This window comes from Nyctereutes procyonoides, unplaced genomic scaffold (assembly GCF_905146905.1).
Source record: "Nyctereutes procyonoides isolate TBG_1078 unplaced genomic scaffold, NYPRO_anot_genome, whole genome shotgun sequence".
NCBI lineage: Eukaryota > Metazoa > Chordata > Mammalia > Carnivora > Canidae > Nyctereutes > Nyctereutes procyonoides.
Genome location: NW_026575043.1, coordinates 35,036,225 through 35,059,119, shown reverse-complemented (window position 1 = coordinate 35,059,119; position 22,895 = coordinate 35,036,225). Strand labels below are relative to the sequence as shown.

At 56.0% G+C, this 22,895-nt stretch overlaps 2 protein-coding genes and 1 long non-coding RNA gene across 3 annotated transcripts; 1 reads left to right on the top strand and 2 right to left on the bottom strand.

The window, feature by feature from the left end:
• Positions 1-357: 357 nt before the first annotated feature.
• Positions 358-10,708, bottom strand: ESS2 (ess-2 splicing factor homolog). The gene is made up of 10 exons (XM_055323360.1): positions 10,533-10,708; positions 9,362-9,530; positions 9,170-9,271; positions 6,956-7,125; positions 6,726-6,843; positions 6,318-6,451; positions 5,444-5,546; positions 4,361-4,470; positions 1,349-1,464; positions 358-912 (listed from the first exon to the last, which is right to left on the bottom strand). Exons 1-10 carry the CDS (start codon positions 10,665-10,667, stop codon positions 633-635), a joined length of 1,437 nt encoding a protein of 478 aa, XP_055179335.1. The 5' UTR covers positions 10,668-10,708; the 3' UTR covers positions 358-632.
• Positions 10,709-12,083: 1,375 nt separating this feature from the next.
• LOC129507530 (uncharacterized) lies at positions 12,084-14,994 on the top strand. Its single transcript, XR_008664021.1, has 3 exons — positions 12,084-12,223; positions 13,535-13,722; positions 13,824-14,994. It is a non-coding gene; the product is annotated as an uncharacterized LOC129507530 (long non-coding RNA).
• Positions 14,295-17,506, bottom strand: GSC2 (goosecoid homeobox 2). Its single transcript, XM_055321956.1, has 3 exons — positions 15,193-17,506; positions 14,853-15,106; positions 14,295-14,433 (listed from the first exon to the last, which is right to left on the bottom strand). The coding sequence occupies exons 1-3, from the start codon at positions 15,440-15,442 to the stop codon at positions 14,329-14,331; spliced, it is 609 nt and encodes a 202-aa protein (XP_055177931.1). The 5' UTR covers positions 15,443-17,506; the 3' UTR covers positions 14,295-14,328.
• Positions 17,507-22,895: the final 5,389 nt, after the last annotated feature.

The window sequence follows — 22,895 nt, the reverse complement described above, 5'->3', positions numbered from 1 at the left end:
CATCACCAGCACACCACAGGGGCCAGGCCCGGGTGGGGAAGCTGTGGACCTGGGTGCAGAGCCCCGGGGACCTGAGGGGCATAACTTCTGAGGGTTTTCTTTCCTCAGGGGGCTGGGCCCAGTGTGCCGTGAGCTGAGCACAGAAGGTAGGTTCCAAGTCCCAGGGGGCCACATTATTCCATGTTCCCAGAGGGGGAGCAACGCAGAGAGTGGCACGAGGGGTCAGACACCCTGGATTTCCAAGTCCACCTCCCCCAGAAGCTTCTGCCCAGGGAGGCCTGTAGTCCTGAGACTGGGACGTGGGCACGAAGATAGCCTACGGGCTGTGCAGAGCGGGCCGGAGAGATGGTCCTGCCCGACTGTGCCAGGTGCTCTTTAATGACAGCTAAATAGAAACAGGCAAGGAAGGCTTTGATAGAAAACAGTTTCAACAAGACCCAGGGACATACCCCAGGGGCTGCGGGGACAAGTCTTGTGCCAGCCTGGCCAAGGCACGGCATCTCTTCTGTGGCTCCTGGGACAGCCACCATTTCTGGCCCGGGCCTGGGTCCCCAGAAGGCCGGAGTCCTCTGCTGAGTGGGCTGCGGCCCTGCAGGCTCCACAGTTTCCACAGGCCCGACCCGGGCCTGGCCCTAGAAGAAGTCTGAGGCTTTGCGCCGGGCAGGGAGCTGCAGCAGGTTGTCCGTGATGGAGGCGGGGTCCTGGCTGAGGGGGGTGCGCGCCGCAGAGCCAGGAGCTGGTGTGCTCGTGGGGGTCTGAGGCCCACCGGCTGGGGTCTTGAGGTGGGTCGAACGTGCTGGAGATGGGGTGTAGCTGGCTCGCAGGGCCCGGTCTGTGTACTTGCTGGCCGTCCTGCTCACGAGGCGCTGAAGGGCTGGGGACATGGCTGGGCTCAGGCCTTTGGGGGTGAGGCTGGGGTAGAAGGGGTGGGTGAAAGAGGCACCATTAGGCCTGATCGGGTACTGCCAGCAGCAGGGCTTTCCATGGCCCCACAGGAAGATACATGGGTGATGTGTGGTCACTACTGGCTGACCATACAGCACTGTAGCCAAACTTAAGGTCAAGTAGTGGTGCTGCCTTTAGTTGTGGGGCTGGGATGGACCCTGTCTCTCCAAGGAGGACAATACACCTGCTTCCACGGGGCTGACAGGTGTGTGTAAGTGGGACAAGGGGCCCTAGGGATGTGCCGAGAGGAGGCTGAAGGAAAGGACGGAGGGGCCTGCATCCTGGTTCATAAAGGCTGCACCCTGGACCCGAGGAGCCGCCACAGGACCCGGCACAGGACCCCTGGGCCTGCCCTGCACAGTGTGCATCCACACTGCATTGGGTGGGGTCAGGCACTTCATACCTGGCCAAGTTCTCCGTCACTCTTCTCAAGGCCTCCTGCTTCTTGGCCCGGTTCTTGGCGGCAGCCTCGTTGGCCATCTTCAGCCCCAGCCGTTCCCTGCGGCCGGGCTCTAAGATCTACAAGGCAAGTGGGTGCGTGGGTGGCCTGCCGCCAGGTCAGGCAATCCCTCGCTGCTGGGGCACCTGCCTCTCTCCCGTGGCCCCTGTGATCCTCACAACACATTATTGCCTCCCTAAAAGCCCCCGGAAGGCCCCTGACCAGCTTGGTGAGCTGCCCACCTGCAAAGGCCCAGGCCTCCCACCTGTCCTCACAGTTCCCCGCAAGCCAGCACTGCCAACTTACGAACCCGACAGTCTTTTAGGAAAAAGGTGGTCTGGTTTGAATCTGCTTTCCTCTGATTACCAGAATAAACTGCCTGTTGACTAACTTCCATTGACCTTCTCTATTTCTTTCCAGAACTTCCCGAAATAGATCCTTGTCGTATTTTTCTATTATAGCATTAGTGTCTTTTTAATTTTTTATTTATTTATGATAGTCACACAGAGCGAGAGAGAGAGAGAGAGAGAGAGAGAGAGAGAGAGAGAGAGGCAGAGACACAGGCAGAGGGAGAAGCAGGCTCCATGCACCGGGAGCCCGACGTGGGACTCGATCCTGGGTCTCCAGGATCGCGCCCTGGGCCAAAGGCAGGCGCCAAACTGCTGCGCCACCCAGGGATCCCTATTTTTCTATTAAAGTGCTTGCTTAGGGGCAGCCCTGGTGGCTTAGTGGTTTAGCGCTGCCTTCAGCCCGGGGTGTGATCCTGGAGACACCAGATTGAGTCCCACGTCGGTCTCCCTGCATGGACCCCGCTTCTCCCTCTGCCTGTGTCTCTGCCTCTCTCTCTCGAATAAATAAATAAAATCTTAAAAAAAAAAATAAAGTGCTTGCTTGCTTACTTAAGCTTTTACTCTAAGGTTTTTTGTGTTTTTTTTTTTTAGGTTTTACTCTAAGTTAACGTTACATTAAGCTCTGCCAAACAAACTCCTTCTCAGTTATTTGCTTTCAGTGTCATTCATGACTTTTTTGTTGTTGTTGTTGTTGTTGTTGTACTTAAGCCTACGCCTCACATGGTATCACCTACACCTTGCTTCCGTGTCTCTTCTGTGATGTCTCTCTCTGCTTTACTCCTTCCTACCTTTATCTCAGATTAAACATTGACTACTGGGCAGCCCGGGTGGTTCAGCGGTTTAGCACTACCTTCAGCCCAAGGCATGATCCTGGAGTCCCGGGATTGAGTCCCGCATTAGGCTCCCTGCATGGAGCCTGCTTCTCCCTCTGCCTGTGTCTCTGCCTCTCTCTCTCTCTCTCTCTCATGAATAAACAAAATCTTAAAAAAACAAACAAAAAAAACTAGCACTTAGAGATGGGAGGTTTAAAAAAGAAAAAAAAAAAAAAAACCTTGACTACTATTGTCTTATTGTTTTACATTTACGTTTTCTGTACTTAACCCTTCCACCTCGGGAACTCATTCTGCCGTGCGTACCAAGCACTTTATGTCCAAATGCTCTTGCTCAGCACAGCTTGAACGGTTGTCTCTCATGTACCCTGAATTCGGATTTGGACTGAGGTTTGTTCACGATCTCTTCCCTGCTGCCTGGTAGGCTCCAGGACCAGGGGAAGACCTGTGATATCCCCACGCCCTCAGTGTGCCCTGACACCTGCTGGCACGGAATCCTCTTCAGTTTTTCTTGGTTATCCTCGGGTCCCAGACAAATTTAAGAACCAAGGTGCCAAAATCCTCTGCATACATTCTGTCTGGATGTGTGTTCCTTCTCTGAACGAGAGCAGTGCTATTCCGGGGAGGCAGCATAGTGTGGCCCACACTCTCTGATTTTCCTTACATAAGCCTGTAGCACAAGCCTGTGGTTTCTTTATGAAAGCTAAGTTACTGCTAGTTAGTCCGAACTTCTTCTGCTACAGTGAATGAGATATTTCTTTTCTTTTTTTTTTTTTTTGAAGATTATTTCTTCATGAGAGACACAAAAAGACAGAGGCAGAGACACAGGCAAAGAAGCAGGCCCTATGCAGGAAGCCCGATCCTGGGACTCCGGGATCATGCCCTGAGGCAAAGGCAGACGCTCAACCGCTGAGTCACTCAGGCGTCCCAAGATCTCTTTTTCTGTTGCATTTCAAACTACACGCTGCAAGTGTTTAGAGGAACCAGTTCAAGACAACCTCTAGCCTAGCTCCCCATGCGGCAGACCTACATTAATGGCAGGTTCCATGCCTAACCCTTTGGGATTTCAAAGCAGATGATGTAACCCCACACCCTTTGTTCTCTGCAACAACACTGACCTCTGCCTCCTGCAATTTCCTAGCAATCCAGGTAGGGAGCGTTGGCCCAGCACCCTGAGAACAGGACTGCATGCTCCCAGCTTCCAGCGACTTCTCTTCCTTCCTGTTCCAAACTACGCCAGTCACTCAGTTTCCCCAACAAACTGTGCATACCGGAGCACCTTGCCTTCCCAAAGCCTCTCTGGGGCCGGCCTAGGCCACTCGATCTCCACAAACCACCTGGCACCCAGCTTCCCCACCCTACCTGGTCCAGGCCTCATGAACCACCCCCTCTGACAACTTCTACAAAACTGGTGCCTCCTGGTTCACGCTCTCTAACCAGAGGCCTCTCTCTGCAAGCACGCAATCCTTCTGAGGACACAAACCACATCCCATGGAACACTGGGGTTCTAGGGCCCTTCCCACCCCACAGGCCCACAAGCTCAGCGGGCCATAGCTTTGGTGCCCTAGCCCCACACCGGAGTCCCCCCCTTCACTCACACCTGTGCGCAGTGCTCTGGTCTTATTCAGAAGTGCAGTGCTTGCACAGGTGTGTAGCCTGGAACATGGCTTGGCCCTTCAGTTGGTTCTGCTTTGACCAGTGGCAGCTAGCCCATCCTCTGTGCATGGAACTACAAATGCTCAGACGGCCATATGCCTGCTCAGGGTCCCCTCCGAACTCCCCTCATCATGACTCACCTTGAAGGCTGGTCCTGGCGTCCTGTCCACGTAGGGGGTTTCAGATCCTTCAACTCTCAAAGGAGTGTTTTCAACTTCTCCCCAGGTCATCAGCGGTGACTCATTCACACCTGCAGATGGACAGCTCATAGTCACTTCAGGCCAGGGGATGCAGATGGGGGTGGGGTGGGTGGGCAATACCAGGCCTGCCCTGACAGCCAGCTCCCACCATGCGTGTCCCAGCTAACAAACATGAAGGCTGGCAGTAGCCCACTCTCCTTCCCCAGGACTCTGGAACTCTGGCAGCTCGGCCCTCTGAGAGGACAACACAAGGCCACTTAAGGCCCAAGGCAGGCCCAGGCTCTGACAGCTGAAGGGCTTAGCCTGGAAAGGCGGCTCCCCAGAGAAGCTGGGCTGGATCAACTAGGCTCCTAGCCTAGCACATGGCTGTGGGGGCCTCCTGGAGGTTGCTATGGCGCCCCACCCAAAAGGAGACACTTGGGGCCTTTCAGAGCCCAAAACTTCCCCAGAACCCTGGGCAAACCTGTAGCACCTCCAGATATCCTGGCCTAGGTCACATGAACCAGCAGCCCAGGATACAGAGGCCAGTGCTTGGGAGGGCAGGACACCACGTGCATGGCTACACCATAAGACTGTCCTCGAGACTCATAAACCTCCTTTGTGAAGCCATGCAGGGCTGGGGCCTGAAGCCTCCTCCCTGTGTCCCTCCACCTCGCTTCCCTGTGCCTGGCCTCTCGCTGTGACCTTCAGCATGCTCACCACAGCCCATCTGTCCAGCAGAGCCTCGACACCCCTGGTTCCCAACTAAACCAGCCTGTTCTGCTTAGGGCAAGCATGAAGACTGCCCAGCTTCATAGGCTGGGCCCCATGCATCTCAGGTCAGCATTACCTGAGAGTCCAGCCCACCCACAGCCTTGTTCAGCCCTGTCATTGCACAGGTGGGACACTGGGTCCCCGAGTCACATGAGACACGTGGCAGAAATGGAGAAGTGTCAACAGTGCTAGAGCCACCTCCAGTGAGTAGCCCATCTCCCAGAGGCAGTCTTATCAGGGGCCGGGCTCGTCAGCAGGTCCACTTCTCACCAGGGGCAGGAGAGGGTGTTGCAACAAATCCAAATCCGCCTACTCGTGGGGAGTCCTGGGGGATTAGCTCCTTGCCATCAGGGCCCACCTTGCCCTGTTTGTGCTGGAACAAGAGAGACTAGTGTTAGGGGGGCCCAAGCCCACTCTCTCCAGCTAACTGATGCACAAATGCACAGGAACATGCTGGAAACGCCTCCCCTCCCCGGGGCAGACCCAGAGCTCTATGGGTGGTATCCCCCTTGGAGAAAGAGAAGAAGACTTTCTCAGAGCAGGGAGCAGCAAGGGAAGCTCCCCTCCCTCCGTGCAGGGCAGCGCCGGAGCCCTGGGCGTCAGGCTATATCCCCACACAAGCTGCCCTCAGCAGCTCCTGACTTAGGCCCTGCTCTGACCTCTTCCCCACAAGGCACTGGCAGAAGCCTCCAGGACAGTCTCCCCATCTCCTGCCTCACTTCAACCCTATGACCACTGGAGGCACCACTGCACCATGACTCCCAGACTCAGACACCCTGCTGTGTGCCCCACCAAACTTCACCCCACCCTACCCTGCGCACCCCATCTATCTATCTATCCCTGTCCTACCTGGTGCATGGGTGTGGGTCTAGCCAGCCTAGGCTGGCTCCCAGCAGCCTCCCTTCTCTCATGTTCTTGTCGCCAGGGAGCTGGCACAGAACTGACCCACAGAACGTCTCTGGCCAAGATAGTACCCCAGTGGTAACCCATACAAATCGAGAAAAGGCTCAGGCCCCTGCTGCAGAGGAGCCCCACGTACTCACAGGCTGCTAGGTTCCACCTAACCCAAGAACAGTACTAATTTAAGAAAGGAAACCAAGATTGGGGAGATGGTGGTTGCCCACAGCCAGCCCCGGCCACTCACCTGGGCGTTGAGAGCGGCAGCCTGCTGCAGCTGGGATCTGCTCAGGGCCTGGCTGAAGGGATCCCTGAGGAAGCGAGTATTCTTATGCACCACCTGCCTCGGCTTCTTAAACAGCTGTTCCTCATCAGGGACACCTGGCGGATGCAGGAGAGATGGCAGCAGTGTCAGAACGGTGGGTAGGCCCCACCGCTGCCCCACACTCAAGGCTCAGGGGAGAGAGAGAGGCCAAGTCATTCCCCGGTGACCAGAAGTATGAAGCCGGGCAAAGCGCTTACATCACCCTCTGCCTGGAGGCAGACCAGGACCCCTCCAAGTCCCATACACCGGGGAGCACAGATACATCCTCAAGGCCTGACCCAACACGAGGTCCCACCTGCTGCCGCCTGCCCGCCCGCCCTCCCTGCTCACCCTCTGGGTAGTACATGAGGGAATTTTTGGCCTTGTACTTCCAGGTCTCCACGCCAGCCTGGCTGCTCTCGATGGCTTGGTGCTCTGCCGACGGAAGTGCAAGATTATCTTTCTGCCTCTGTGACACAGGGGGAAAGTGAGGGTCAGAGAGGCCCTAGGCACTGTGCCCCTGGTCCCAGGACTCCCTCCACCCCGACAGAGGATTCCTGTGCCCCTGCACCCAAGGACACCTTCTCAAACTCCTCCTCGGCCTGGTAGAGCCACGTGTGGCGTGCCCGGCTCTTCTCCTTCGCCACCTCCATAATCTCCTGGAAGGAGGCGTTGTCCTCACTTGTGTACCGGCTCAGGAAGACATCCAGGCTGGGCAGAGGCTCCTTCTCCTCCTCCTCTCCAGCCTCTCCTGCTCAGGGGCATAGGTGGGGTGACACAGAACCACAAACAGCATAAATGCTTTGTAGTCACTCAATCCCAGGACCCGTAAGTAAGGTGGGAACCCTCATCCTCATTGTGGGTCTTCTGGTGAGAACCCACACTGCCAGACCACTCCCCTGGGGATCACCCCCCTAATTGCCCAGGGAGCGCTCAGAGGCTCTCCTCAGCTGCTGGATGTCAAGTGAAACATACGTCTGACTCACACAGGCCAAGACATATCCAGGGGTCAGAGAAAAGGTGGGTGATCACAGCAAGCCTTGCCCTGCCCAAACTGCACCAGTCCTATAGGGCCTGCCTCTAAAGCTCCAAGCTTTCCCTCCATCCTTACCCTGCCTGCTCCTCTCTTCCCGGTACCTGTGCTACATGTGGGTGGATGTCACCTAAGCCTCCTAACCTGCTAGCAGGCCCTGAGGGCAGGACCCTGTAGGATCCAGTGGTCCAGATGGGGCCTCATAGGCACTGGGCCACAACCCCAGCCGCCCCACCCACCACCATAGGAAGGGGAACCCCCAGTGAGGTGGTGCCATTGCACTGTGTACAGTGGTGCGCACTTCAGAGGGGACCGTCAAGAGGAATGTCTTGTCTTCCATTCCACTGACAGTCTTCACCACCTACTACTTGCTACACTGTACCAAGCACAGTGGCTAAAAGTTCCAAGATCCAGGGTTGGAAAGATGAGAACTCAAACCCCATTGTATCACCAAATAGGTCTGAAACCTGCAGAAGCTACTCCTTCCTGATCCTTAGCTTCCTCACCTGTGAACGTGAACAATGATGGTACCCACCACCTAGCTTATTAATATGGTTATTATCTATATCTTATTAGATCCGTTGACAAGGTGTATTTTTTTAAAAAAATAAAGATTCTGAGGGGCGCCTGGGTGGCTCAGTCGGTTCAGCATCTTTCTGATTCTTGGTTTGAGCTCAGGTCATGATCTCAGGGTCGTGGGGTCAAGCCCCACGTTGGGGTCCCCACTCACCACAGAGTCTGCTGGAAATTCTCTCATTCTCATTGCCCACCCCATCATTCACACACATGCTCACTCACTCTCTCAAAGAAATAAATAAGTAGAATCCCAATAAATAAGTAGATAAGAATCTGTAAATCGCCTGTGACTCATCTGCCATGTGCAGTAGAAAATCAAGCTCCAAGGACACGATGGACTAGGATAATTCCACAAAAAGCTGGATTTTGAAAGGGAAAATATCTCATCTATGTAAGCACACAGAGCATCTACAGCACGCTCAAGACTAGAACCTAGCAGAGAACAGGAACCATCTTGTCTGCCTGGGCCCTGGTCTTCTGACAAAATCGTCCACTGATCCTGAGAAAGTCACGTGGCAGTGCACACTTGTGTCCAACAGGGCTCAAAATGCTCTCTCCTAGAAAGACTCCCTCATAAAAAGTTGGAACATGTCATGATCCCCCAACACACGTATTGGAGAACACAACTTATTTGTTCTACTCCCACAACATGCCATGTGCTGTCCTAGGTGCAGGATACATACACAGAAGCAAGACAGAGAAGCTCCTGTAGAGAGGAAAAGCAACAAACAGAAAAAAAATGCCTTTTTAAGTGCCATGTCCTACAGCAAGAAAACAAAAGCCAGGCAGGAAGGCATGCTGGGGGGTGTCAGGAAAGGGTTCCGTAAACGGTAACATCTGAGCAGAGGCTTGAGGGGAAAGATGAGGAGAGCCGTGCAGTTACCCAGGGGAAGTGACTGACTGAGAAGAAACAAGTGCAGAGACCCTGAGGCATTCTAAGACAGCAGCAGGAAAGGGGTCCTTCGAGGCCCACAAAGCACACTGGGTAGGTGCTGGCACACCGTGAGCAGGCTGGGGAGAGAGGTCGCAAGATCTCCATTCCACAGAGGAGGGCCAGAGGCTCGGAAAACCGCCCACGTCTGCCTCCCAGACCAATGCTCTTTAACCCCATGGCTTGCGATTTACGCAGAGAGCCCTCAGGGATGCACAGGATGAGACTTGCAAGCAAACCCCAGGGCTCACTCACCATCGCCATCCTCCAGGCCCCGGCCTCGGCCCCGAGGCTTGTTGCCCACCACTCCGGTGCCTGTGTGCACATCAGGGGTTTCAAATGTGGCTGGAGTCACATCTGGAAGGAGGGAGGGGGTAGGGATTAGAGCCAGCCTAAGGCAGCAGTTCAGCAGGAGCTCTCCTCACTGCCAACCACTGTCGCTCTTACAGGGCGGTGGGGGCTCCCGGGACATCTTGCCCAGGGCAGAGCCAAACTTGATGGCAATCTGCCGCATCCGTTCCAGGTCTCCATTCTCCTCAGCCTCCAGGTACTCCTTCTGAGCCTGCAACTTCTCCACGTCAGGAAAGAAGTCCCTTTGGATGACTGTCTGGAGACCCTGTCAGAAGTCAGAACAAAAGTCAGAGGTCACATTTGCCTCTCCTCTGCCCCTCAGTCTAGCAACATACATGCTAAGGTCCTTGCTGATGCCCACAACCTCTAACCAGCCCAGTGATCCCCTGAGCTCAGCTGCACTTTCTAACGAGGATGAGCATCCCCTGTAATCTTGCGGCAACATCTGACATTACTCCACGCTCATCTGATTTCCATGAAACCTTTCTCCCCTCACTAACTGGTCACTCTCATGCTCCTTTGCTAGCTCCACCTTCACACCAGCTGGGTCAAGGTGGGTGTTGCCCCTGCATTCCACCCAAGACCTCTTAGTTCCAATGGGATCCCTTTATCTGGATGATTTCAGCCTGTCACCCCCACCAACAGGACGGGGTTGAGATTCCCCAATCTGTACTTCCAGACAGACCTGATCCTAAGCTGCTCATCTATGTACCCTTCTATCCACTAATGCCAGCTGCCTATCCCAGAGGCCTCCCAAACTTAACCAATCCAAAGCCAAACTGATTTCCTCCAATCTCCCTGCCAGCTCCTTTCCCTGCATATTTGCTGTAGTATTAAAACCTACTTCAAGGATCCTTGGATGCCCACTAACTCAGCGATGCTGATGCAATCAGAGGCTGTCTCCAAGACCTCCAGCCTCCGCATCTGCTGTTACAACTCTGTAGAAAGTCTTCTTTGCCACCATCCTTCCACACGCCTCTTCATGCTTTAATAAGACACCTTGTTTCCCCGACCGCCCCGCCCCCCCAACACACACAAAGCCGCCCCCTCTCTCCCCTAATACTGCCGGTGCCTCTCCCCATCAAGGACACCTCTCTCTACACTGTATTTACTTGGCGCTCCGGCTGTCCACACCCCAAGAGCACAGACTCGGGTTGCCCCACCTCCGCAAGGGTACGAGTCCGCCACGACCCGAGAGCAGGGACCCGACAGGAGCGCGAGGCAGGGAAGGGACCTCGAATTCGCTAGCGTCGCATCAAGTTCTTACCTCGATGTACTCTTCTTCGTCCAGGACCCGTTGCTTGCTCGCCGCAGCCCGGGCCTCCCCTACCGCCCGCTTCCTCCGGGGCCCGGACGAGGGAGGGAGCAATAGGGCCCGGGTTGACGCTCCCGGCGTCTCCATCGCTATCCCAGGACCGCTCTGGCGGCGCAGGTACGGAAAAGGGTCGGGAGACGGTGGGGGCGGGACTGTGCTAAGTGCGCAGGCGCCTACCACAGTCCACCAATGGGAGAGCCGCGCGTTTCGAGGCCGGCCCGCGCTCCTTAGTGACGTCACCAAAAGGCCTTGTGGGAATTGAAGTCTTCCAGCAGCCCCACTCTGGTCCTGCGACTCTGAACTACGGGCACCAGGGGGCGCTGTGGTGGGAGAGACTAAGGGATGTGTCCTTCACTCTAATAGCGAACATTTTCAGCGCTGCGAAATTGAAACGCCTTGAATTCCAGTTTCTCGCAAGTCATCATTGCGCATGCTCCTGCGTTATTAACAAAAACACATTTTGTCTATAGATGGGTTTGAAAGTTTTTATTTAAACTCTATACAAGAAGAGAACCCGAGGACCATTTCTTCTGGATCGTTATCTAACAAAAGAAAAAAATTCCGATGGTCTGGTAAAGAAATGTCTGGTTAAACATTATTCAGTCCCGGGACGCCCAGGTGGCTCAGCGGTTGTGTCTGCCGTTGGCTCAGGGCATGATCCCGGGGTCCGGGGATCGGGTTCAAATCGGGTTCCCTGAGGAGCCTGCTTCTCCCTCTGCCTGTGTCTCTGCCTCTCTGTGTGTGTTTCTCATGAATAAACAAATAAAATCTTAAAAAAAAAAAAATTCAGTCCCTTTCGGCGACTATACGGCTGGAAAGATTGTGGCTGGGCCAAGGACGTCAGGTCTCCCTGTCCTCCTCCTTTCTAACCTTTCCCCAAAGCCCCTCAATAAAATGGTTTGATAAAAAAATAAAAAAAATTGAATAAAATTTAAATAAATAAATAAATAAAATTCGGTCCCTGAACACCACAGTGGGCTTTCCAGAAGAAGGCTAACTTAACTCTCTTTGAAATGGACCAGAAAATTGCCCAACCACTTTTCAGGAATGATCATGTCTTCCCTAAAGGAGGTTGTGAATGATGCCAAACAGGTAAGTTCTGCCCCAGAACAAATTCGTATTATAGGCAGTCATTCCTTTATTCCGTGGGGAGCTCCATGGTGACGGCTCCTGCCCTGTGGAGCTGACAGTCGAATGGGGAAGACAGACACTAAGCAGATCATCCCACAAACAGGCATAAAGCTCAGGGGACAGAGGGTGCAAAGAAAGAGTTTGTACTTGGGGAATCCTCCTCTACAGGGCAGGCAGGGGATGTTTCCTTGGGGAGCTGCCGAGCCGGAGAATGAACAGACGTTGATCATGTGGAGGGCAAGAGCAGGTGCAAAGTTCTCGCAGCAAGAGGGAGAAAACCTTTGGATACACGGAGTGCAAGGAGCGGTGAGGTGTGAGATGACACCACAGGGGCAGGGGCCGGCTGCGGGGCCTCGTGGGTCTCGGTGAGTTTTGTCTTTAGGAACAACGGGAAGCCCTTGGAATGCTGTAGGCTGGGGAGAGGCGGGTTCACATGTGCACCCTGGCCCGGACAGAAAAGGAATTACAGAGGAACCAGAACGGCTGCAGGTGGACAAGCTGCAATGGGCAAGGTGACGGATGATGGCATTTCCATCAGGTTGCTACCATTGAACCTGGGGAGAAGAGAGCTTCTGGGATTGTTTTGGGGAGTAAAATTGATTTGCTATAGGTTAACTAACTTGAATTTTTAAAAAAGATTTTATTTATTTATTCATGAGAGACACACAGAGAGAGGCAGAGACACAGGCAGAGGGAGAAGCAGGCTCCATGCAGGAAGCCCGACGCGGGACTCGATCCCAGGTCTCCAGGATCACACCCTGGGCTGAAGGTGGCACTAAACCGCTGAGCCACTTGGGCTGCCCACTAACTTGAATTTATATAAAATGAAAAAAAGTATTGGTTTGCTGCTGGCCTGGGTGTGGTGGGTGAGGGGGCGAAGGGTGCGGGTGATTGATTGCCAGCTCTCTGGCTCATGCACCTGGTTTGCAAAAGGAAAGTTTGCCGCAGACAAGGTGGTTTTGAGGCGCTGCAGGCTTCCAGGTGGAGTAGTCAAGGGAACAGTGGGACATAAATATCCAGCTCAGGGAAGAAGTCTGAGCTGGAGATGTAAATGTGGCAGAGATACAGGAGTTGGAGACTGAGGTGGAAGTGATGAAGCAAGGAGAGAATGGAGCGGAGGGGCCCATGCCTGGGACCCAGCCTGCAGGATGCCCACGTTAATGGGCAGCTTGTAGGGGGTGAGCCTGCCAAGGAGCAGCTAGAGAGAAAGGAGAGAAACGAGGACAGTACAGCCACTGGTCCTTCGCAGGCAGGGCTCTGATCACGGCTGTGCAATGACGAAGAGCCAACCGGGGGGCCAGGGTCCCAGGGCCCAGCCAGATGAGGGCATCCCAGCCTGAGGGAAGCGCTGCTGGCGCGCTGTGCAGTATGCGAGGATAAGGCCAGCATTCAGGGGGAGAGCCTGTGACAGCCAGAAGTGTGCAGCCTGAGGGGTGGAGGTGAGTGCTGTTGTCCTGGAGGCTCCCAGCAGTTAGAGACAGCTTGGGTGCTCAGTGTTCTCTGAGCCGGCCAGCCTTGGAGAGTCCTGGGAGTGCTAGCCCTGGCTTCTAAACCTTTAATGAGTGGACTGCGTCTGCTTTCAGATACCCCTGGCCCATTTCCTCCAGGACCTGTAAGGAGGCAGAGCATGGTCCCCAAGCCAGCTCATGGTGCCAGGTGCCCTGAGCCCACCAGAGGGGCCTTCGGGGGGAACCAAAGCCTTGTTTTCGGACCTTCCTTCACCCTGGGGTCAGGATGATGGAGAGGAAAACGGACACTTTCCAAGGCAGTGGCAGAGGCATGTGGTGCATCCTCCCCAGTCAGACTTCCTCTGGCCCCAACAGGAAGGCGGAGAGGGAGGCAGACACACGGCCTGGAAACCCGCCAGAAGGAGGAAGCCAAGGATCTCCACCCATGAGCAGTACCTGGAGGCCAGTGCAGCCCCCCGGGGGTGCTAGGCCATGATCTGTGGGGTGGTCTGCTGTGCTGGGGAGCACAGGGACTGAGGACTCTCTGGGCTGCGCTCCCCAAGGTAAGGTGGCCCTCACTCCTTGGATGTGGGAGTGGAGCCACGGCGGACTTTAAACTCTGGACTGCTTTTGTGCGGTTTGCAGTTGCTTTTTTATTTCCCAGGATGCAGGCAAGGCTCACAGAATTAAGGAGCGGGGCAGGGAGATGACCTCACCCAACGCTCTTATCCCACAGCTCTGGACACCAAGGCCTGGTGCAGGACGCGCAAGCCGACCGCCCCAGAAAGCTCGAAACCTCCAGAGGCGGGGTCGAGGGAGCGGTGTGCATGCGGGGGAGGGGAGGGAGAGGAGGCTTCCGGGCCCCCTGCCCAGGGGTGGTTCCTGTCCTGGGGGCGGGGGGGGGGGGGGAGTTGAAGCGGACCCAGCCCACCGACCCTAGTCACGGGGAGGAGAGCACGTGGGGCTCCCTCCTTTCACGGGGCAGGGCCGGGGCGGGGAGGGGGGTCCCACGGCCGCCTCCTGCCCGAGCACTAGCTCCAGGCTGCGGGAGCGCTGCGGACAGGCGGGCGGAGCCCCGCGGCGGCTCTCAGCTCTGTTTCGGGCGGACCCGTGTCCTCCCCGAGCGGGCCCCGGGGACGCGGCCAAGCCCACGAGCGGCTTCCAGGCCGTCAGCAGCTCTCCTTCGGGGACTTCTTGGCCCCGGGGAGGAGCCTCGAGGTGGCCGACGTGCGCTTCTGGTGTCGCCACTTGGCCCGGCGGTTCTTGAACCAGACCTGAGGAGCAGGACGGGCGACTCAGGCCCAGCCCGGGCCCCGGGCCCCGCCCCCACCCCGACCCCCACCCCGACCCCGACCCGGACCCCGACCCGCGCGGGGGCGCCTCCCGAGGGGCGTGGCGGCGGGGGCTGCGCTGGCTGCGCGGGCTGCGGGTCCCCCCCCTCCGCGGCCCCGCAGCTCGCTGCTCCTCCCGGCTTCCTCCACGAGCCGCAGGAGCCCATGTATCCGCGAAAGTAAGAAAGTTTAAACCGAAGGAAAACCAGCCTTACCTGCCGTCCAGGTCCAGCGCCCCCTTCCCGCGCCCCCGCCCCCGCCGTCTATCCGAGGAGTGGGGGGAGGGGAGGGAGGCGCGCGGGCCTGTCGCGCCCGTCCGCCCGTCCGTCCGCCCGTCCGTCCGTCGGTCCGCGGGCACCCACCTCCACGCGCTCCTCGCGCAGGCGGATGCGGCCGGCCAGGCGCTCGCGGGTGCCCACGTCGGGGTACTGGTTCTGCACGAAGAGCGCCTCCAGCGCCTGCAGCTGCTCCTCGCTGAAGATGGTGCGGTGGCGCCGCGTGCGCCTCTGCGGGCCCGGACCGCCCGCGCCCGGCAGCGCCCCCGAGCCTCCCGCCGCCGCCGCCAAGGGCGAGGGCGCCGCGGGGCCCAGCCTCAGCGGCCACGGCAGCCGCGCGCCTGCGGGGGAGGGCGCAGTGAGGCCCGGCCCCGCCCGCCCGCCCGCCCGCAGCCGCCCCGCGCCCGCCCGCCCCGCGCCCACTCACCCAGCGCGGCGGCCGCCTCCGGGGGTCCCCGGGGCGCCGCGCGGGGTCCGCAGCAGCAGCAGCAGCCGCAGGGCGCGGCCTCGGGCGCCCCGGGCTCCCCGGGCTCCGCGGGGCTCTGGCGGCCGGCGGGCGGCGGCGCGCGGGCGGCCGCGGCGCTGCGCTCGGGCGGGCTGGACAGGATGTGGTCGATGGAGAAGGGGCAGGGCCGCCCGGGGCCCCCGCGGCCCGCCGCGCCCCCCGCCGCCGCCATGCCCGCCGCCGCCGCCGCCGCCGCCGCCGCGGGGATATATACGTCGGGGGGAGCGCGCGGTAATCCCCGGGCCGAGCGCCGAGTCCACGCGGGCTAATCCCGCCGCGCCGGCCCGGGCCGCGCTAATCCCCGACCGCGGCGGCGGGGGATCCTGCTCCGCATCGGCGCGCGGGGGCCGCGGGGAGGGGCCGCGGGGAGCCCTCCGCCCCCGAGCTGCTGTTCTGTCCCCGAAGCAGAGGGCCGCCTCCCCCTGTCCGCGGGGCCCGGAGGTCCCACCCTGCTCCGGGGCCCGGGGCCACCCCGACCTGGCCGAGCCCCGGGCTACGTCCCGCAGTGGCCCCTCGTCCCCTGGGGGCTCTAAGAGGGCGACGGGCAAGTCTGGAGAAAACCACCCCAACTGCCAACCTCCTGGCCCCTACTCTGGAGGGCTCCTGCCCCCAGGGGGGCCCAACTGCTCTGGCAGCCCGCCGATCGCACCCTCTCTGGCCCCCAACCTCCCACCCACTTCACAGCGGGACCCTCAGCCTCCTGGAGGCAAGGAGGAGCGGGAGCTCTTTGCTCACCACCAAACCTGGATCCCCACGGCCCAGGGCCCCAAGTCTCTACCCTCTCTACTGGGTCACCCAGCCTCCCAGACCCCATTGAAGGCCCCACTCCAGTGCTCTGCAGCCACCCCTCCTCGTGCTTCCTGCGTGTCCCAGAATCCCCTCCAAGAAACCATGAAACACCCCGGCCCCACCCTGTCGGTGGCCCAGCTTCTGGAGAGTGACTTGAGGGCTCGGTGCCCCCCACTCCTCAGGCCACTGCCCACCCCTGGGAGGTCACGCTGCCCAGCATTGCTGACTGCCTGCACTTTGCCAAATTCAGTGAAGGCCGTTCATCCTCAGGTAAGTAGCCCCGAGCAGCCTGTCAGGCGCCCGGGTTAAGACCCTCTTCCCTGGACCCCTGGAAAAGACACGGTTGGTTCACGGGACTGAGCAACAGGCTGCGTGGCTCATATCCCAGCCATCACTTCCTGGCTGCAGGAGCTTCCAGAGGTTCATCCCGGCCCCCTGTGCCTCAGTTTCCCAATATATAGCATAATTATAGCAACCTAACTTCAGAGATGCTGGTGCTGGGACTCAGCAGGTCACCACGTGGGAGACGTCGGAGCCGGGCTGGGCACGCGGGGCTCCATGAGTGGCAGGTGCCCATGTCAGGCGCCGCACTCACATTCCCTCCCTTCTCCTCCCACCTCACAGCCTTGCTCAGACTCCTTTGCTGACTCCGCTCTGGTATCAGTGAGGAGACTTTGGACTTCAGGGGACAGAACCTGCCAACTCAACCCCTGTCACAACAGTTCTAGTAGGGGGAGCCAGGACTTGTCCATCTGAATGCTTAGTGGAGGAACCATGGTGTGGTTCAGCATTCAGATGCACAAGTCCTGGGCCCCCACTACTAGAACTGTTGTGGCAGCCGCCTCATGACTGCGAGGTGGCTGCCGCAGCCCCATACCTCCCATCTCTTCCCATGTGTCCCTCTGGAGGACTCTGGAAACCTCTTCCAACATAGAACCGCGTGCTCACCATGTGATCAGAGAGGCGCACGAGGATTGAATGCCCGTCAAAGCGGGAGATCTGACAGGATGGGGTCAGGAAGACTGTGCCCCCCTCTACCTCCAGGCCTGGCAGTTTCTTCATCCCGCCCCATTCCCACCCTGGGTGACCTCCTGCAGCCTCCAAGCCTCAGACACCATCTCTGTGACAATGATTCCTGGGCTGATACCTCTTGTCTGACCTCTCCCTCTGCGCCGGGCTGGAATCTCCCAAGTGCCTGGATCACCTGTAAACACCTCCAAGCCACCAGGCCTCGGATGGACTGAAGATCCTCTCAAAACTTGTTCCTTGGCACGCCTGGGTGGCTCAGCGGTTGAGCATCTGCCTTTGGCCCAGGGCGTGATCCTGGGGTCCTGGGATCGAGTCCCACATCGGGCTCCCTGCATGGAGCCTGCTTCTCCCTCTGCCTGGGTCTCTGCCTCTCTCTCTGTGTGTCTTTCATGAATGAATAAATAAAATCTTTAAACAAACAAACAAACAAACAAACAAACAATTCCTTGCCTGGTATTCTCTGCCTTGATGAATGGGTCACCTACCTGCTTGTGCACCCGGTAAACGTGCCATCTCTTTACCTGCCCACCTCTGCCCATCTCTTCACCAGCCCACTGTGGTGAGGGGCCCACGCTGGTGCTTTCCAAACCTGTCAGGAGAGTCCTTGACCCTTCTCCCTTCAAGAGGTGATAGTGAATTCCCTTCAGCTTGGACATGGGCTGGCCTCAGGCCTCACTTCTAACCTCTGAAATGGAGCAGAAGTGACATTGATTTTTTTTAAATTAATTTATTTGAGAGAGAGCATGAGGGGCAGAAGGGAGGGGTGGAGGGAGGGGGAGAGAGAGAATCTCAAGCAAGACTTGATCACGAAGCCGATCACGAAGCCCACTGCGCAGGGCTCCATCTCACAACCCTGAGATCATGACCTAAGCCAAAATCAAACATCGGATGCCCAACCCACTGAGCCCCCCAGGCGCCTCCATTGACCCTGAGTTCTGAGGCTGGCTCAGACAGCGAGGTGGCCCAGCTCCTCTCTCTCCCTTATCTTGGGACGTCTGCTCCTTGAGCCAACTACACCTGCAGCCGCGGGAAGGGGCACGCGCAGAGGTGCGTTCCAGCCGCGGCTCAGCTGCAGGGCCACCAACAGGCAGCACGGAGAGTGAGGGAGGAAGCCTTCGGGTGGCTTCTGTCCCAGGTGTCATCAGCCGCAACCACACAGGAGGCCCAAACGACAACGGTGAGAGGTCACGATAGCGGTGACTGTGTGTGTGTTCATAGCGCTGGATTTGAGGTGGCTTGTTACGTAGCTCTGGGTAACCGGACGGTGTAGGGTACCGGAGTGGGATGCTGCCCCTACAGGCCTAAGGCACGCGGCTTTGGATTTGGGACTGGACAGGGAGCGGGAGCCGCAAGGACCCTGCCGAGACTGCCAGCGGGGTCTTATAGGGAAGTGAGAAAAATCTTACGAGAAGACAGAAGAAAGGGGCCCCTTGGTGTGGGGTGGCAAGAAGCTTAGCAACATGGTCAGCTGTAGTGGGACAGGAAATAGGACGTGTCCCCTATGGGTAAGGTGATCCAGCTGCGGAGGTGCCCCGCTTCCTTCAGCTGCCCACAGTGAGAAGGGAGAGCCTGCCTGAAGGAAGGGGGTGCTGGTGCTCAGAAGCCCGCTTACAGGGTGAGCGCGCACCTGCTGCACGAGCACGCAGGGCCACTCCTGGAGCGGCCCTGCAGGAATGAAAGCTTCGGTTCACACAAAATGCTGCCCCTGCGTGTTTAGAGAAGTTCTCTCCACCATCGCCACAGCTTGGAAACAACCCAGATGGCCACCAGCTGGTAAGCAGGCAGACACGCTGTGGTCCCCCACCCAGGGAGGGGCCCAGGGTGCCGGTGACACGTGCGGCAGCACAGAGCCATCTCAGAAGATTGTACCGAGTGGAGGAATGGGTCTCAGAGGTGTCTATACCATGGGAGGCTGTTTATATGTCACTCTGAAAATGGCAACAGGTCTGGGGAACAGAGCAGAGGTTGGGGTGGGGTAGGAGCGGGAGGGAGGGTTTGGGGACCACTTGAGGGAGGTGGAGGGGAAGGGGAAATGCTAAGGGGGAGGCCACCCTCAGCGAGGTCAGGGTGCACAGCCTGTCTCACCAAGTTGGCTCCACCGAGTCGATGCTCCAGAGAATCGGGTCAGCTCCAGGTCACCGCTCATGCAGGGGATGCTTACCCTAGCCCTGCTATGCTCAGTCCCACACCAAGTTCATTGCATTCAGGTCCCCAGGATTCTGGTCGGCCCCAGTTTCTGGACACACACAGGACAGGAGAGCTACTGTGATGGGCTATGGCCTCTATTGCTTACTGTAACCAGGCACCGCCTGTTCCCTCTTCCCCCACCTTTTCTAGATCCTCCTCTCTTAGGAGTGCCTAGCACTTCTGAAGGTCTGGGTGCCTCATCGGATGGTTCGGCTCAGTTGCTCCTCCCCGGGTACCTTGCCCTCCTCAGGCTGTGTGGCTGTATCGGCCCATTCGCAGTGACAACTGGGCAGGGAACACCACAGGACATCCAGGGCACAGGAAGACCAAACATCCCTGTTCCTAGGATCTGGGTGTAGGACCTCTGCCAGTATGGGTACCCCTTTGCTTGGTGGCATGAGGAGCCCTGAGTGACCTAGCATATGTCATAGCTCATGTTTTGTGCCACTCTTACTGTGTTCCTGGTGAAATTACCCCCTTCTGAGACCCAGAACCAAAAGTTTCAAGAATGAGGACACACATTCCCCAGTTGGGTCTCTGGGAGTACTGGGGAGCAGGATGTCCCATCTGGGGAGCAGGGTGTCCCTTCTGGACCCCTGGGTCCATCAGTTGGAAAGCCATTACATGTCACACTGGTTTTCCAGGTGCCCCTTCTCCTGACTTCCTTGTCTCAAATTCTGTTCTTGCAATGTCTGCGCCCCCCTGAGGCAACCAGCTCAACTGTTTGCTGTGGCAAACGGGTGTGTGTCTTCCTTTCCTGGACACTTTTCCCTCCATACAACGTGGGCAATACAGCGCTCTGCAGAAGCTCTACTCTTTAGAAGGCTTTCCCCTCACTGCTGTCATTCAGGGCCACCCAAGGTGTAGTGAGAGAGGCCACCTGGGAGTGGCAGTCCCTTGCTTAGGCAGCTTCTCGGAGCTGGTCCTGGCAACGCCACTTCCATTGTACAACGGTACCTAAAGTCTTGGTGGCTCTGACAGTGTCCAGCTCTGATGAGCCATTTTGGTCATGTGGTCACTTAATAGCCCAAGGTCAGATGCCCAGTTCCTGCTGGGGCCCAGTAACATGCCAAGAGCTGTTTTGTGAATGGTGTGTGGCATGGTCTCACTCTAGAACCCTAAGGGCTCTGGTGCAGCTCTCCCATTGGAACCTACCAGAGGCCCCAACTCAACCTCTTTGTCTTGCTGTAGCATTTGCCATGGGCTCGCCAGATCACAGGGCCAGGCGCAGAGCTGCTTGTGCCAAAGTCTACACCTCCTGCAGACCCCTCTGGGCTCCACATAAAGTTGGCATGCTCCATATCACCCAACAAACTGCTCAGGGCAGTATTCCCAAGTGCGGAACATGGGGCCTGGAAACCCAAAGAAGCCTCTCTGCAGTGTATTGTGTCTTAGTGATAGGAGGGGCGGATCATAATTACTTGTCCTGTACTTTGATTTTTTTTTATTTATTTATGATAGTCACAGAGAGAGAGAGAGAGAGAGAGAGAAAGAGAGAGAGAGAGAGGCAGAGACACAGGCAGAGGGAGAAGCAGGCTCCATGCACCGGGAGCCCGATGTGGGATTCGATCCCGGGTCTCCAGGATCGCGCCCTGGGCCAAAGGCAGGCGCCAAACCGCTGCGCCACCCAGAGATCCCTTGTCCTGTACTTTGAAGGAATGTTCTAGCATGGAACGACTAGCATAGGACCACTGGAGTCCTAGAAACTTGTTTTATCTTTTCATTATTGGGTTGTGTTCTTCATATATTTAAGACAGTCCTTATCAGATATATAATTTGCAAAACCTCTCATTCTATGAGTAGTTTTCCACTTTTTAGATGGTGTCCTTTGAAGGACAATTTTTTTTTTAGATTTTATTTATTTATTTATAAGAGACACAAAGAGAAGGCAGAGACATAGGCAGAGGGAGAAGCAGGGATCCCAGAACTCTGGGATCACGCCCTGAGCCAAAGGCAGACGCCCAAATGCTGAACCACCCAGGCGTCCCGAAGCACAAAGTTTTAAAATTTGAATAAATCCCATTTTTTCTTTGATTTTTAAATACTTCTGCTATTGTATCTAAGAAACCATTGCCAAATCCAAGAGCATGAAGATTTACCCTAATGTTTTGCAGTTTTATTTTATTTTTTTTAATTTTTATTTTTTTATGATAGTCACGCACAGAGAGAGAGAGAGAGAGAGAGAGAGAGAGAGGCAGAGACATAGGCAGAGGGAGAAGCAGGCTCCGTGCATCGGGAGCCTGACGTGGGATTCGATCCCAGGCCTCCAGGATCGGACCCCGGGCCAAAGGCAGGCACCAAACCGCTGCGCCACGCAGGGATCCCTGTTTTGCAGTTTTATAAACTACACATTTTATAGTTACATTGATCCATTTTGAGTGAAGATTTTTTAAGATTTTATTTTTTAATCTCTACCCCTAACATGGGGCCTGAGATCAAGAGTCGTAAGCTCTGCCAACTGAGCCAGGCAAGCACCCCTTGAGTGAATTTTTATATATGACATGAGGTAAATGTCAGCTTCGTTCTTTTGCAGGTGGATACCTAGGTGCCCTGGCACCATGTATTGAAAAGATTATTCTTTTGCCCGTTGCATTGTTTTTGCCCCCTGGTTGCAAACAAATTGACCAAAGGGTGAGGACTTATTCCTGGATTCTGAATTCTCCATGGACCTATATATCTGTCCTATGGCAATACCATACTGTCTTGGTAACTGTAACTTTGCAGTTAGTTTTGAGATTGGGAAGTGTGAGCTCTCTAATGTGGTTCTTTTTCAACATTGGTTTGGTTATTCTGGTTCCCATGAATTTCCATGTGAATTTTAGAACCAGATTTGTTAATTTCTACAAATAGGTTGGGAAGAATTTTGACAGGCATTGTGTTGAAGCTGTAGATCAATTTGGGGATTTTAACAACATTAGATCAACATTGTTAAGATCATCTTAACAACATTAATCCTTCCAATCCATGAACATTGGAAATCTCAATTTATTTAGATCTTCTTTTTTTTTAAGTTTTTTTGGAGATTTTATTTATTTATTCATTCATGAGAGACACAGAGAGGCAGAGACAGAAGCAGTCTCCATGCAGGGAGCCCAATGTAGGATTCGATCCCGGGACTCCAGGATCATGCCCTGGGCTGAAAGCAGGTGCTCAACCGCTTGAGCCACCCAGGCATCCCTATTTAGATCTTCTTTAACTTATTTCAGTAATGCTTTATAATTTTCAGAGTATCAATTTTTCACTTCTTTGTTAACATTCCTAAGCATTTTATCCTTTTTGGCTTTATGGAATAGTTGTCTTAATTTCATTTTCCAATTGTTCACTGCAAGTGTATAAAAATACAATAGATTTTTTCTTTTTGAGAGGGAAGCGGCTAAGAGAGAGGGAGAGAGAGAAAATCCCAAGCAGGCTCCATGTCCAGTGCAGAGCACAGCAAGGGGTTTGATCTCACAACCTTGAGATCATGACCTGAGCCAAAATCAAGAGTCAGATGCTTAGCCAACTGAGCCACCCAGGCGCCCCAAAATACAATAGATTTTTTTTACATTGATCTTATATCCTGAAACTTGCTGGACTCATTTATTAATTCTAATAGGAGATTCTGTTGGATTTTCTGTATA